Consider the following 16,025-nt stretch of genomic DNA (forward strand, 5'->3'; position numbering starts at 1 on the left):
ATCTTGTTGTAGTTGTAGCCCCCTTGCCAGCGATTCTCTCTCTTAGCATACTCAGCCCGACTCAGCCTGGTTGTTCCTGGCCCTAGAACCACGATTTTATGGGGCCAGAAAAACTGTGAATTAGGAACCGCTAGCCGGTACTAGGCCAAGTGGAAACGCACCCAAAAACGGGCCCCGCACGGCACGGCACGCTTAAAGCGAGCTACCCGCTGCAGTGGAAACGCGCCATAAGTAGCAGATGAATGTTATGAAATTGTTTCAGCAGTTCAGGTGTTTAACAGTCTTATTGCCTGCGGGATGAAGCTGTCTCTGAATCTGGTTGTTTTTGTCCGGATGCTGCGGTAACGCCTGCCAGACGGCAGCAGACTGAACAGTTTGTGGCTGTGGTGATGGGGGTCTTTTATAATCCTGAAGGATTTCATCCTGAGCCGTTGGGAATAGATGTCCTCCATGGATGCCAGCTCCGTCCTGGTGATGTTCTCTGCCGTTTTAACCACCCTCTGTAAAGCCCTACGATTAAGGGCGGTGCAGCTGCCGTACCAGGCCGTGATGCAGCCTGTCAGGATCCTCTCTATGGTGCACCTGTAGAAGGTCAGGATCCTCTCTATGGTGCACCTGTAGAAGGTCAGGATCCTCTCTATGGTGCACCTTTCGAGCTTTCTTGGTGATGGTGGTGGTGTGAAGAGTCCATGTCAGGTCCTCAGTGAAGAGTCCATGTCAGGTCCTCAGTGATGAGTCCATGTCAGGTCCTCAGTGAAGAGTCCATGTCAGGTCCTCAGTGAAGAGTCCATGTCAGGTCCTCAGTGATGAGTCCATGTCAGGTCCTCAGTGATGAGTCCATGTCAGGTCCTCAGTGATGTGGACACAGAGGAACCTGAAGCTGCTGACTCTCTCCACCGTAGTCCCATTGATGGCGATGGGGGCGTGTCCCTCTCTCTGCTGCTTCCTGTAATCCACAATCAGCTCCTTGGTTTTACTGACGTTGAGATGGAGGTTGTTATCCTGGCACCAAGATGTCAGGGTCTCGACCTCCTCTCTGTACGCCGTCTCGTCTCCGTCGGTGATCAGGCCGATGGCGGTCGTGTCGTCAGCAAACTTCACGATGGTGTTGGAGCTGTGTGTGGCCACTTGAGTGAACAGGGAGTAGAGGAGAGGGCTGAGCATGCAGCCTTGAGGGGCTCCGGTGTTGAGGATCAGGGTGGAGGATGTGATGTTTCCCACCCACCCTGCCTGGGGTCTGCCCGTCAGGAAGTTCAGGATCCAGTCACAGAGGGCGCTGTTGAGCCCGAGGTCTCTGAGCTTGATGTCCAGCTTGGAGGGCACAATGGTGTTGAAGGCTGAACTGTAATCAATGAACAGCATTCTCACACATGTGTTCCTCTGGTCCAGGTGTGAGAGGGCAGTGGGGATGGTCTGGACCTGTTTGCTCTGTAGGCAAACTGCAGGGGGTCCAGAGAGTCAGGGAGGGAGGAGGTGATGAAGGTTTTGACTAACCGCTCAAAGCACTTCATAATGATGGAGGTGAGTGCTACTGGGCAGTAGTCGTTGAGGCTGGTGATTTTTGTCTTTTTGGGGACAGGAACGATGGTGGAGTGTTTGAAGCATGTGGGGATTACAGACTGCAGCAGGGACCTGTTGAAGATGTCTGTGAACACCTCTGCCAGCTGAACTGCACACACCCTGAGAACACGGCCAGGGATGCCATCAGGTCCAGGAGCCTTGTGTGGGTTAACCCTTTTAAAGGATTTGCACACATCTGCCCTGTTTAAAACAAAATGGCAGGGCTCCTGATCCTTCTGTGCCTCCACACCCTGGCTGCTCTCAAAACGTGCAAACAAATTGTTCAGCTCATCTGGGAGAGAGATGTGCACGCAGACACTCCCGCAGCACCCCCCGCTGCTCCTTTGTAGTCTGTCATTGTTCTTAGTCCCGCCCACATGTTCCGGGTGTTACAGCCTTTGAAGTCAGACTCCACCTTCTCTTTGTATTGTCTCTTTGCACTGCTGATTGCTCTCCGGAGATCATATTTAGATTTCCTGTACTCCTCCAAATCTCCAGCTCTGTGTGCGATAGTGCGCGCTTTCAGCTTGGTACGAACCTCGCCGTTTATCCAGGGCTTTTGATTTGGGAATGTTCGCACAGAAACCTTCGGTACCACGTCATCGATGCATTTCCCAATGTAGCAGATGACCGTGTATGTGTGTGTGTTGATGTTATTGTCCTCAAACACACTCCACTCGGTAGGTTCGAAGCAGTGCTGCAGAGCTGAGTCTGACTCCTCACTCCATCGCTGTACAATCCTTGTTTCCGGTCTATGCCGTTTAAGTTTCTGCCTGTAAGCAGTAGCAGAGAGATGTGGTCTGATTTGCCGAAAGGAGGGCGGGGGAGAGCCTTATAACCATGTTTGAAAGGGAAAAAAAATGGTCCAGTATATTTTCCCCGCGTGTCGGACAGCTGATGTGCTGGTAGTACTTCGGTAGGACCTTCTTCATGTTAGCGGTGTTAAAATCCCCTGCTGCAATGAATGCTACTTCTGGCCGTGAAGTCTACATGCTGTCTATAAATCCAAACAACTCTCCTAGTGCCGTGTTGTTGTCGGCGAGTGGCGGAATATACACAGCTGTTATCGCCACAGATGAGAATTCTCTCGGCACGTGAAAATCTCGGAATGTGATCATGATGTGCTCTAAATGAACAGAACAGTTCGAAGAAATAATCCTCACATCTGTGCACCAGTTATTGTTCATCATGACACACACACCGCCTCTCTTACTTTCCCCCGAGTTAGCAGTCCGGTCTTGGCTAAAGATAGTGAAGCCGACTGGAACAATGGCGGAGTCCGGGATCGCGGGGTTGAGCCAGGTCTCAGTGAGAATGAACACGTTACAGTCCTTAATGTCCCGTTGAAAAGCAATCCGACTTCTGAGTTCATCTAGTTTATTTTCAATGGATTGAACATTAGCCAGAAGAATACTCGGAAGAGGGGGTCGGTTTTCTCATTTCCTCAGTCTGAACCACCAGCCCGGCCCGGCACCCTCGCTTGAAGAGACAGCAAGCGCATTTCGTGGCATCTGCATTTTGTGGCAAGTACTTCCGGCAACTGCCACAGAGGCCGCTACTCTGTGGTATATGTGGCAAGTACTTCCGGCATATGCCACAGATGCCACAACTTGCCGAGGCATCTGCCTTTGCTGAACGGGAGTTGCCACAAAATGCCAGAGTAAGAGAAGGTTTACGGTAGCTCAGCATTCTTTCTCCTCCAAACACGTCTAGTTGAGTTTTTACCAAAAAGTTCCCTCTCGGCCCTACTGCTCGCTTGGTCCTGTTTTTGTGTCTCTCAGGTACGACAACAGGTAGCGAATCCCCATTGTCTGTCGGTGGGTTATTTTCCACGGAGTTTCGGATGTAAAGAAGTTCCTCTCTGCTATATTGTATAACAGAGTTGGTACGGTCGGCTTGCATGTTGTGAACCATGTTTAAAGCTTGTTTAAACTCTTGGGCACACTGAGGTATTCTTCCTCTATTAATCTATATGTATAATTTACTATTTGTTTTTCTGAACACAACATACTATATATCTGCCTAGAGGCAAGCTATAAAAAGTTATTAAAGAAACATTTTGGAAACATAAATTATAGCTGACCATTTTTGCTTGGTTGGTGATTGCATGAATTATTCAGGATGCTCTCATCTCTCCAGAATGGGCCATTACTGGAAATGATGTCCAAGAACTCCTCGATGCTGGTGTCATGCATTAGTAGAGCTCTTTCTTTATTCCAATACCCACCAAGGAGTGTTTATCCTACTGTAATCTCATAGTTTGGAATACATCCAACTCTTTAGTGTGTGTACTGTATGCATTTGAAGGATGGGACATGTGTTTTACTACTACTGAATTTGTTTCCTTATACCCACTCCCATTTGGACAGATGGAATAAACCTCTTATGAACACATATATTTGCAGACTTCAGACGTCATTAACCATTGTGGTGTCGGGCATTGACAGGATACGAATTAGGTGGGATGTTGCTTGAGGAGAGTGTGGGGTTAAACTCTTGCTCCATGCCCATAGGCTGATCAATATCAATCGCATCAGTAGAATTTCAATACAGTTCAATAGGCTCAGAGGAGTGTTGCACTGCTAAAGCAGGAAAGAAGAAACAGACACTGCGTGGAAAAAACCGGGGTTAGTTTCAGTCAGGGTACGCTGGGATTTCGCATGTCTCAGGTTTTTCTTTTGGCTTTGTTGTTCCTGTAGATTTAATTTAAGCATGACTTATAGTATTATATGTACCGAGCCTTGAGGAGGAGCTCAGCTGTGCATGCCCTCTCCGCCCGAGGATGCAGATAACTCTCAAACCACTCTTTGTGCTCCTCTCCACCGTGCTGTCTCTAGCCTGCCTGTTCCACCGCGCTGCGTTACCCTGCAGACTGAGTCCAGACAAAGCTGAGGCTCATTAAGACTTTGTTAATGCTATCACCATTCAAAAACACAAGCACAAAGCTGCAATTATAAGCATTGTTATATTAACAATTGATAAAATGACATTTTTTGCAGTGGCGAACCGTCAGGGCCTTCAAGGTGTTCAGAGAATATCCTGGAACACTTAGATAAAACAAACAAAAAATCGATTTAATTATATAAATAAAATGTAATAAAATGTATATAAAATGAATAAATGAGAATCGTATCTGTGTTGTTGATCTGGGGCGGCGTTGGGTGTGTGTGTCTACAGAAGGTCCAGTTGTGATAGACACGGTTCGCCACTGATTTTTTGTAATATGAATAATGAAATACAAAATTATCCCAGCAAAGCTACATTTCCGCTTCACTTTTTAGCATCTTTGAGCTTATTGATTTGGTTTCACAACTCACAACTTTACTGTTTTGGTTCACTCCCATCACTCCCATCACTCCCATTAATGGTATGGTTGAGACCTTTGATAAGCTTATCAGATACTGTTTGATGTTCCTGTATCAAACAGCAGACAGACACATTTAGTTAGTGACTGATTGACTTTTAGTAAGCATTTAGCAGCTGAACCAACCAGATATTTCCCCTGGGAGTTGGTAACAACTAAACCAAAGCTAGAGAGAGAGGGAAGGCTGGTCCAGAAAGCATCAAATGTACTGTATATAAGAAGAGAAAACACATTGTGAAAGAGTAAAAGTCGCAAAACGTAAACACAAACAACCGCCGGACTCAACAACACCTAGGGAGTGGCCATCCACCCTAAACAAAATCAAATCATATATACAACAACAACAACAACAACATCAGGCCATATTGCAGACTTAAAAGCAAGAAGTGACTGAGACCTAAAACTTGTAAGATAGATGTTAACTTCAGTAATAAATCATTTGAAAAGTACGGTCATTTTCTCATAAACTTCTATACAATCAGACGTATATATGAAGCCAGTTTAGATGGGACCTGCTGGATGTTGAAGAGAAGGTGTGACTTCTATTTTCTGAATGAATGGGTGTGCCTGTGTGTCAGCTGGAAGTGTAAATAGTCAATGGGTTGCTTAAACGTTGAAATAACTTTATTAGGCACTAATGCATGTGTTATGTTTGCAGATTGTTAAACAAAATTAAATAATGCAGCTTCAACAATGCTTATAAAAGTACATTTGAAATTACACATACTGTAATCTGCATTGATGATGATGGCAGAATGGGAAAAATGGGAAAACCTACTATTCCTCGCTTCAGAGCAGATAAGTTAAAGATTTTTTGCCCCATTACTAGCCTTGAAGTAATGGAATTAAGATGCCTTTGTCATGTTACAAATGTTTACACTAGCAGGTAACAAATAATATATAATAACTAAATAAATGTTTTGCTGTAAAACCAGTTAAAAGCTTTACATATTCAAAGAACACCAGATGCTTTTAGCTGATGCCCAACTGTCCTGCTAACAATGTAGATATACAGATACTGATACAGATAATGAGGCAGTAAAGGAAGAAAGAGATGTGAGGAATCAGCGCTATGGGCACAGTAGAGAGAGGGAAAGCAGACCCAGAGCAATTAAAAGAGGGTATAATAACGCAGACAACAAGATCAGTTAGTGTTCAAAGTGAACACAAAAAGACTCCTAAAGAGAGGAAATGTAAAAGCCAAGTTGATTTGACATCCGGCTCAAACGGACTGTATATAATAAATCATTTATAATATTTTCTGTGAGATATGAAATTAGCAATTGAGGGCATAAACTGAAGCTTTTTGAAAACTGTAAAATATTTCCTGGGGTATGAATCAAGTGAGAAGCAGGGTCATTTCCTCATAGGCTTCTATGCGATCAGACTACTTTCTGCAACCAGTGGAGACGCCCTCTGATGAAAAAACAAGGGCAGTCAAGACAGAGAAAGAGAAAAAATGTATAACTTAATTCAACATTAAAAACAACACTGACTCGGCCAATCATTACCACTCCACAGTCATATTTTTCACTGTGTATTGCACATTTCATGGGTCAATCGGATTGATTTCAGTCCTCTTGAAGGTCATCTAAAAGTAGTCAGTGCTAGTCAGATGAAATGTAAAAAAGCAGAGAGACTCTCTAACAGACACACAGTGCTAACTGTATGAAAAAACTGTTTTATTTCCTAAAAAGTGTAAAGTGAATCAGTCAGTAGTAGTTAGGGGTTGTGACATTTTACAAGCCATTTTTTTAAAACATGAACGTGAGCCTCATTGTTGCAATGGAAGAAAAAGTCAGCTGATCACACTGACTTTCCAAAGTCATTAGGATTTTAAATAATATCGGTACAGAACTACACACACACACACACATGCACACACACACACACACACACACACACACACACACACACACACACACACACCACACACACACACACACACACACACACACACACACCCCTGTACAGAAAAAAACCCGGAATAAACCCTGACACCCTCAATGATTACCGGCCCATCTCCAACTTCCCATTCCTGTTGAAGATTTTGGAGCGAATTGTAGCCTCCCAACTACAATCTCACCTTGACCTTACCGCTGCCTTCAACACCATTAACCACTCCATCCTCACCACCCGCCTTCAGTCCTTAATTGGCATAACCAGCACCACCTCAAATCATATCTCTCTGGCAGAAAACAATTCATTTCCATCAACAACTGCAAATCCCCCACTGTTTCAGTCACTCACGGCGTCCCCCAGGGCTGTGTACTTGGTCCCCTGCTTTTCATCACTTACATCCTCCCACTTGGACAGATCAAAGCAACTCCGGTTCCACTGTTACGCCGACGACACCCAACTCTACCGCTCTACAAAAACTATTTCTGCAACCACTCACTCACCAACTGCCTCACTGACATCAAAACATGGATGCAAAATAACTTTCTGAAACTAAACTGTGACAAATCTGAAATAATCATTATTGGCTCAAACTCACTAACCCGCTCCACCCAGGACTTCCCTCTAAACATCGACGGCTCCATCGTCAACCCCTCAACTCACGTCCGTAACCTTGGTATCATCCTTGACCCCGCTCTCACTTTCCTCCCTCACATCAACCAGATCACTAAAACCGCCTTCTTCCACTTAAAGAACATCGCCCGCATCAGACCCTCCCTCTCATCAGACCCTCCCTCTCATCAGACCCCCCCTCTCATCCACCGCTGCTGAAACTCTGATCCATGCCTTCATTACATCCCGACTGGATTACTGCAACAGCTTCCTCTATGGTTCACCTGCATATACAGTATCCTCAATAAACTGCAATATTTTCAAAACTCCACTGCCCGTATGCTCACCTCCACCCGACGCTCCGACCCCTATCCTCCAGGACCTCCACTGGCTCCCCATCAAACACTGGATTGACTTCAAAACAGCACAGCAGTATTTGAAGTGAGCTGCTGAACAGAGCCGAGCTCCAATTCATTAGGTTTCCATACTATGAGTCATGCAAAGTTGAATTCCACCGCCTGTCTATCTGAATATGACTCATACTCACTCAAATTAGCATTCCCCATGCAGCTCAAGCCACAGGCAGAAATGTAGGTTCACTCTGTTCAGGGGGTCACGCTTAATATAGGGGAGAGTGGGGTAAGATCAGCCTATTTTTACTTAATTTGTCCTCTGGGCAAGGACCATTTAGATAGAAGTGAAATGACAATAACAACCTTTACTTCAGGATGTGTTCGGTCAATCACAATTCAAATAATGCATCTATCACAAAGGGCCATGGAAATATGACTTCTAAAACACAAGGGGTCTTGTGGCTGAACTTGCCCCATCTCAGGGGGAAGTTGATCCGAGTCGAGGGGTAAATTGAGCATTTTATACTGCAGAGACTTCACTTCAGTGCCTCTGGGGGGTTAAGTTGAACCACTGGCTCACCCTAAGCAAATTTTTTGGAAAGAAACTGTCTAGCTTAGTCCTTCATGCTAATTGTTAGCTAAATTATCCACACAGTTTTACACCTTGCTAAATAACCAACATGTATGATACATATTTTCAGACCTGGATACATTTGCATTAGAAATCATGTTCATATCTGTGGTATATAACACAACAAGTTTAATAATGCTTAACATGTTAGATGTTTTATTTATTTAGAATTACTATCTTTTGTGAATTGTTCTGAATGTTCTGTAAATATTGTTAAATTGCTAAAATATAATTAATGTAAATATGATCTGGTGATTCTTATAGACTATCATTATCCTACTTGTCATTATGAGAGACGTTGTATTTGTCCAAACCTGACGAATAGAAACAAAATAACCTGTGTGGCAGGATTACGGAAACCAGTGTAAAGATACACTTTTGAAAATACTGCTAAACATAAAGTGCATCATTATGATGTGTCATCAAATGCAATGATATGCTGATTAATGGACAATGTTCTACAAACACTCACCCCCAGCTTGCGGCTGCGCATGCGAACGTAGCCCTGCTTGACGATGTCGTTGAAGTTGGAGGCCATTTTCGGAGGGGGGGTAACCAGCTGGGTGTTGCTGTGGAGACCATCCAGAAGTTTCTTTCCTACCTCAGCCCGTCCCTCTCCCCAGCTTCAAGCGTCTCTGTCCTGCTCGTCTTCCTCTCCTTCACTTCCAATCCTCTCTGTGTCTCTCAGGACTTTGTGTGTTACACTCCCTGATTGGACTCGTTTCTCCTCTTTCATGGAGCTTCACAACTTCAACTCCCTTATGTTTCCTTTTGTCCTCCGCTGGATTTATCTCCTTCTTTGTTTGTTTTTCCTTCGTTCCGTCCTTTTTTCATTCACTCATCAGCATGTGGCTCGTCCCTCCACGGCCTCCTCAGCATCTCTAAGAACTGTACAGACAAAGACGGAGAGGCAGAAATGGATATATATCGTCCATTATTCATGCCGGTGGCACACACCATTATTTAGGGCAAGTATTGGGGATTGCAGCTTGTGACATGTTGTGCTGTAATGTGCTGTTTGCTGTGTGTCTGCTTATTTTCTCAGTTTGATTCACTGTGTGTGTTTGAATTAAGCTCAATGAGCATGTGTAAGCTTCTGTTTGTGTGTGAACTGTGGCATTAACTGCAATTCTCTACAAAGCAGGCAGCATGTATATGGAGGTGCTGTATCCTGGAAATAAAACTCTATAAAGTTTGATCTGTTCTCTAATCACAGCCTGCTTACCCATAATGCCACACTGTTTATTCCTTGCTTCCATCTAGTTTAATTTCCATTTCATACACGCTGATCCCTTCATCTTTTACCTTTAACATATAATGGTTCGCAAAGCCGATGTAGTTACAAGGTTACTGTTACATGCAAACATGGATCCTTCACCCTCAGTTGTCCTCATTTGTTTACGCTGTATACAATAAGTGTGTGAGGTGTCAGCCATGACTCTAAGCTCCAGGTAGCTATATTCAGCCTATTTGAGCCCAGATAAACCCACTGTGCAATGTAAGCTGCAGGCCCCAACACCAAAGCAAATAACTGAACATCTGAAAATCCCTAAATCACTCTGTAGTGTTGGTAATTTTACTGCAAAAATCAAATTCTTAAAAAAACAATTGGGGTTGATTCTTCCTACCTGAGAGTGCCACTGGATGTACAATTATGAGCTTTGTCAGCTTGTTTAAGAGCAAGCAAACTTTACTCATGTACGCTGCATTATTTGTAATACCAAATGCAAAGCTAACCAGGGTAACACATCCCACATGTGCTTCCTCAGATTTGGAGGCCCTGGAGAAGTTTGGATATTTTTTTCAAACTGAAATTTAAATGTTGTTATAACAACATTTATAAGGGTTAAAAGCATTAGTATGGGCTTAGATATGTCTCGTAATTATTTGTGTGAACATAAAAATAATTTGTGTGTAAATATGTGATTAGTACGGAGCCCCTAAAGGGACATAAAACAAAAATATGAGAAAAAAAATAAAGTCCTGACTTTATTATTATTTTTTGAGAAAGTTAGCAATGCACCAAGGAGGAAGTGGAACACACAGGGGACAACCATTTCATTGCAGACTGTTGTGTTTACGTGGGGAAATGACAGTGCATACATTATTTTAGATATATTTAGAACTCAGACTTAATTTTATGGACATTTCGGCCAGGGGTGTAGAGCTATTTGTTTAAGCACCGGATTGGCAAAACAGGAAAGTCTGTAAACCAGTCTGCTTTGATCTATGAATTAATGTCCGTGACTCTCAGAGTACCTGCTGCCCGCAGCTGTTTTATAGGGAAACAAACACTCAGAACACACACACACACACACACACACACACACACACACACACACACACACACACACACACACCACACACACACACACACACACACACACACACACACACACACACACACACACACACACACACACACACACACCACACACACACACACAACACACACACACACACACACACGCGCACACACACACAAACACCATGTATACATCACTTCAGGGGACATTACATTGACTTACATGCATTTCCTGGAGACTTATCCTAACCTTAACCATAACCAACACATGCCTAACCCTAACCCTTACCCTTAACCTTACCCTTACCCTAATCCTAAACCTAACCAAGTCTTCACCCTAAAATGAATGATCCCCCTCATGGGGACCTCCAATTTGTCCCCATAAGGGAAGCCAGTCCCCACACGTGACAATTCTCGAAACTAAGTACTCTTTTTGGTGTGAACGCAAAATTCCAGGCACTAACGGAACTCAACGGGAAAAGTAGGGGTAAAAGTACTCTGGTGTGTACGCGCCTATTGGACGCTGCACTAGGCCCGAAACCATAGGAGACTGTGAAGTCCGCCGCAGACGGACCACTTTTGGACAAAATGTCCTCCCCATTAAAGGCAGCTCTTTGTGGAATAGCCTCCCAACTGAGATACGGGATTGTCCCACTCTCAATAGCTTCAAAGGTCAACTCAAAGAATGGTTGAGAAACAAACATACGTGCAATCACCGCTAAATGCACTTTAACACAGGGGTATCTCCTCTTGCACTTTATGTAGCTCTTGTATCTTCTCTTGCACTTTATATGTCGTTGCTGCTATATTGTACTGCCATGTCATAAATACTTGTGTATGCTGCTCTTGCTCTTTTTGCATATCATGTATTTAGTTTTTGCTATTGTGGCAGGATGAGCAGTAAATAGTGTTGTAAGGCATATTATTTTTAGCCTATCACCGCCAGGGTGCACCCTATAAAGGAGCAGAGGCTTATAGCTGGCGGCCTCTTGTTCGCTGGTGCCCAGACCAACCCACTTCCGTTCTTGCCGTGTTTTGCTTCCGCCACCGGCGTAGGTATGTTGTAGGAGAATAGTTGGCTTCAAGTAAAGTTTCGCAATTTATCATACTTACGTGTAGTCACGTTTTGTTTTGTATAGCGGAGAGTCTTCCTGGCGATGCCCGTCAAGTAGCCGTAACATAGAGAGCATGAAACTCTCTCCTCTCTGCCTGATCGGTATGTACGGCGATTTGTTCAGTCCATTCACCACACCTTTCCTGAACATTAATATTATACTTGTGTGTTTATTGTTAATCTAGGGCCAAGCTAAGGCTTTCTTTAAAGCCTTAGCTTGACCCTAGATTAACAACTGCTGCTGTTTTGCTGCACCGAAAAGAGACGGGTTTCTGGCGCAGGGTCATCACCCGTACTGCTGATCCTGTGTGCTGCTAAGTGCTAGTTGATTGTCTGCGTCTGGCTATCGTGTCTGGTCCGGTTTGGCATTGCCTACGGCAGTATCATCACCTGCCCTACCGATCCTGTGCTGCTGGACACTACTTAGATTGTTCGCTTTTGGCTACTGTGGTTGGGCCGGTTTAGCGTGGCTTACTCTATACTAGAGGTCCGCTCCCCTAGTGGTATTTTAGTGACTGGACTGCTGGGCTAACTCCTTCTGTTTAGTTATTCTTTCCTTCACCAATTTCAACTATTTTGTTTACTTTGTTCCTTTTCATTAATAGTTTATTTTTGTTTATTCCTATTTTCTTTTGTTATTTTCTTTATTTTCTTTTGGCTTATTTTATAATTAATTAGTGTCGATATAGCTTTGGTCAAATCATTGTTTGTTTATATGATAATGGTTTTGGTTTAGGTTTTCTTTCTTTGCTTTTTGCATAGTTTTGTTTATGCCGCATGATTGCGGCTTATTTTGGTTTATTTCATTTTGAGTCATTCTGTGTTTTTGTCCCCCACTTATTGTGTTTTCCCTTGTTTTCCTGTTTTAGTTACTGAGAGCTGAAGGTGGTGGTATTGGTGTCCGAGGTGGTGGCTTCCCCCTTTCCGTGTGCTGTGCTTCCCCCGGGTTTTTGGATCTTTTCTCCGTGTGATTGTGTGAGTGTGGAACACGTGTGACCGGGGTGACTTAAGTTTGTTTTTGTGGGATCCCTCTAATCATTCGTTGACCCTCTCCCCCACTGGTAAGCCTCAGCCCCCTTGTTCGTTCTCCCTTTTGGATATAGCCCTGTGTGACTGTTTTTATAAATTGTATTTTTACTATTGTATACAAATAAACTGTTCTATTTTTGATAATTGAACCACGTCTCTTGTTCCATGAGTAACCGAACCTGTGTGTCCTAGTGACTTAAAACTTGTCACATTTCCCTGGGTGAAATTCCCGGGGTGGCGTTGTCGGACTTAGTGGTTTAACCAAACTGTTAAATTAATATATGTATTCTGCGGCCACTGCTACAAACTGGCGTTGTCGGACTTAGTGGTTTAACCAAACTGTTAAATTAATATATTTATTCTGCGGCCACTGCTACAAACTGCGTTGTCGGCAGGATCTACTCTTTGCTTAACAGAGACGTGTGTTTCGATTGTTCTTTATTTTTGTGGTTGTAAGAAACAATTGTTTCACGCCTTTAAATAATTGTTTTATATTGTGTTCCGAAGCAAAACAGCAGCTGGTTTCTTGTGGACCTGTGGTAAGTCACAGTGTTTATTATTGTGTATTTCCTGTCCATTTTGTCGCCCTATCTCCCTATTTAAATTTTGAACGGGGTAGCTATGGAGGAAGAGTTACAAGAATTGAGGGATTTAGTTGCCCAGTTAAAAGCAGACAATGAGAGGCTGTGGCAGGAACAGGCTGCGGCGGTGACTGGTCCTAATGCTGCACCTCTCCTTGCTGCTCCGCCAACTTCTGTTCTTTCCCATGCTAGTGCCCCTTCAGCGGAGAGACTGGTTTTTGTGCCCTGAGACAGGAAATGTCCCATGTTTAGGGGAAGATCAGGAATAGGTTTGAGTGAATGGATTGAGGAAATACAGGCTTGTATGAGAGCGCACCGTTTGGCTATATCCGATCAGGCATTTTTCCTGTTTGACCATCTCGAAGGAGAGGCCCGTGATGAGATAAAATACCGTTCAAGTGCTGAGCGGGAAGACCCTGTTAAAGTCCTTGCTGTGTTGCAAGAGCTGTATGGTTGTTCTGATTCTTACGTAGCTTTACAAGAGGCTTTCTTCTCCTGACGACAGCAAGAAGGGGAGACTTTCCAGGAATTCTCCCTTGCGTTGCTTAGTCTTATGTCGTCTATAAAGCAGCGGGCGCCTGACAATATGCCTAATGCAGAGGTTTTGCTGCGCGACCAATTTGTAGAGCATGTCATTGACGGTGCATTGTGACGTGAGTTAAAACAGTTTGTACGTCGGCAACCTACTGCAGCATTACTTGATGCCAGGGCAGAAGCAATCAGGTGGGAGCGGGAGGGTTTGCCTGGTGCTAATAGGGGCCGAAGTCACTCTGTCCCTTTAGTTCTTGGTCTACAGTATGGAGTTCAGGGTGGTCCTCAGGTGGTGACTGGCTCCCAGGTGTCTGAACTGAGTGAGATGAGAGAGATGCTAAAACTCCAGCAAGAGCAGCTTAACAGCAGTCACAGATCATAAGAGAGAGTTGCAGCCCCTACGCATCCCCCATCGTGCTAGTGAAAAAGAAAGATGGCAGCCTGCGCATGTGCGTAGACTACAGGCAGCTGAACAGCAAAACCAGGAAAGATGCTTTTCCTCTCCCTCGAATCAAAGAGTCCCTTGATGCGCTGACCGGTGCCAGCTGGTTTTCCACTATGGATTTAGCCAGTGGGTATAACCAGGTACCAGTTGCAGAAGCAGATCGGCCAAAAACTGCGTTTTGCACCCCGTTTGGCCTCTTTGAGTGGAATCGGATGCCCTTTGGACTCTGCAATGCTCCTGGCACCTTCCAAAGATTGATGCAGCGGATCTTCGGGGACCAACAATGCCAATCTTTGCTTTTATACCTTGATGACATCGTGGTATTCTCTTCCACCGTGGATCAACATCTTCAGAGGTTGGAGGTCGTGCTGAGAAGGCTAAAGCATGAGGGCTTAAAGGCTAAGCTATCAAAGTGTGCTTTCTTCCAGCGAGAGGTGCGTTACCTGGGCCATGTGATTTCTGACCAGGGTGTCTCTACTGATCCCAGCAAACAGGAGGTGGTAGCCAGTTGGCAGCCCCCCACTACCATCTCTGGACTGCGGTCGTTCCTTGGTTTTGCCAGTTACTACCGTAGGTTTGTGGAGGGCTTTGCCAAATTGGCGGCCCCTCTACATACGTTGGTGGCTGAGTTGGCACCAAGTCCAAAAGGAGATCAGAGCGTGAAATTGCTGGGAACTGGACTGAGGAGTGTCATAGGAGCTTTGAGGCTCTCAAGACAAAGCTCACCACGGCACCTGTGCTTGCCTATACCGACTTCTCCCTCCCATTCATTCTGGAGGTCGACGCAAGCTTTGGTGGCCTCGGAGCTGTGCTATCACAGGAGCAAGGTGGTAAGGTCAGGCCCATAGCTTATGCCAGCAGAGGTCTGAGGCCCACGGAACGCAATTCTGCCAACTACAGCTCTATGAGGCTGGAGTTCTTGGGGCTCAAGTGGGCCATGACTGAGAAATGTAGGGAATATCTGCTTGGTCATAAATGTGTTGTCTTCACTGACAACAATCCCCTTAGCCACCTGTCCACGGCAAAGCTTGGAGCCACTGAACAACGTTGGGCAGCCCAACTTGCGTCTTTCGACTTTGAGATTAAGTACCGCTCTGGTAGAAGTAATGGAAATGCTGATGCCCTGTCCCGTCAGCACCCACCAGGGGTGCAAGATCTTGAAGCTATGCTCCCTAGCACCTCGCTCCCCTTGCCTTTACGGCAAGCCTTGCCAGTAGCACAGGCAACCCAAGCAGCTGTCATAGCCTTGCCTCATCATACACAGTCTGATATGGAGGCACTTCAGCAAGCCGACCCCGTCCTTCAGGAACTCTTGGTGTTCTGGAGAAGGAGGCAGCGTCCAAGCAATGATGAGAGGAAGCAGTTGTCCCGGCAAGCATTGGCACTGCTCCGCCAATGGGACCGGTTAGTTGAGAGGAGTGGGGTCCTCTATCGCCAGATCTTTCGCTCTGATGGGGGTGAAGCAGTTCTGCAGCTGCTTTTGCCAGCTGCTTTGAGAGAGCAGGTGCTCACCGAAGTCCACTAGAGGCATGGCCACCAAGGTATTGAAAGAACCTTGGAGCTACTTAGGCAGCGGTGTTACTGGCCAGGTATGTCCTCTG

The 16,025-nt window shown here is 45.0% G+C and overlaps 1 protein-coding gene across 5 annotated transcripts in view; it reads right to left on the minus strand.

Annotated features, from left to right (window-relative positions):
• Positions 1-16,025, minus strand: part of dok4 (docking protein 4) — a 137,631-nt gene that overhangs the window by 21,234 nt on the left and 100,372 nt on the right. For all 5 annotated transcript variants that reach the window (XM_034229088.1, XM_034229091.1, XM_034229089.1 and 2 more), the window contains one exon: positions 8,892-9,307. In XM_034229088.1, coding sequence (XP_034084979.1) covers positions 8,892-8,957 — 66 coding nt within the window. In that variant the 5' untranslated portion in view covers positions 8,958-9,307. The remainder of the gene's footprint in view (positions 1-8,891; positions 9,308-16,025) is intronic.

Source organism: Gymnodraco acuticeps, unplaced genomic scaffold, assembly GCF_902827175.1.
Source record: "Gymnodraco acuticeps unplaced genomic scaffold, fGymAcu1.1, whole genome shotgun sequence".
Lineage (NCBI taxonomy): Eukaryota > Metazoa > Chordata > Actinopteri > Perciformes > Bathydraconidae > Gymnodraco > Gymnodraco acuticeps.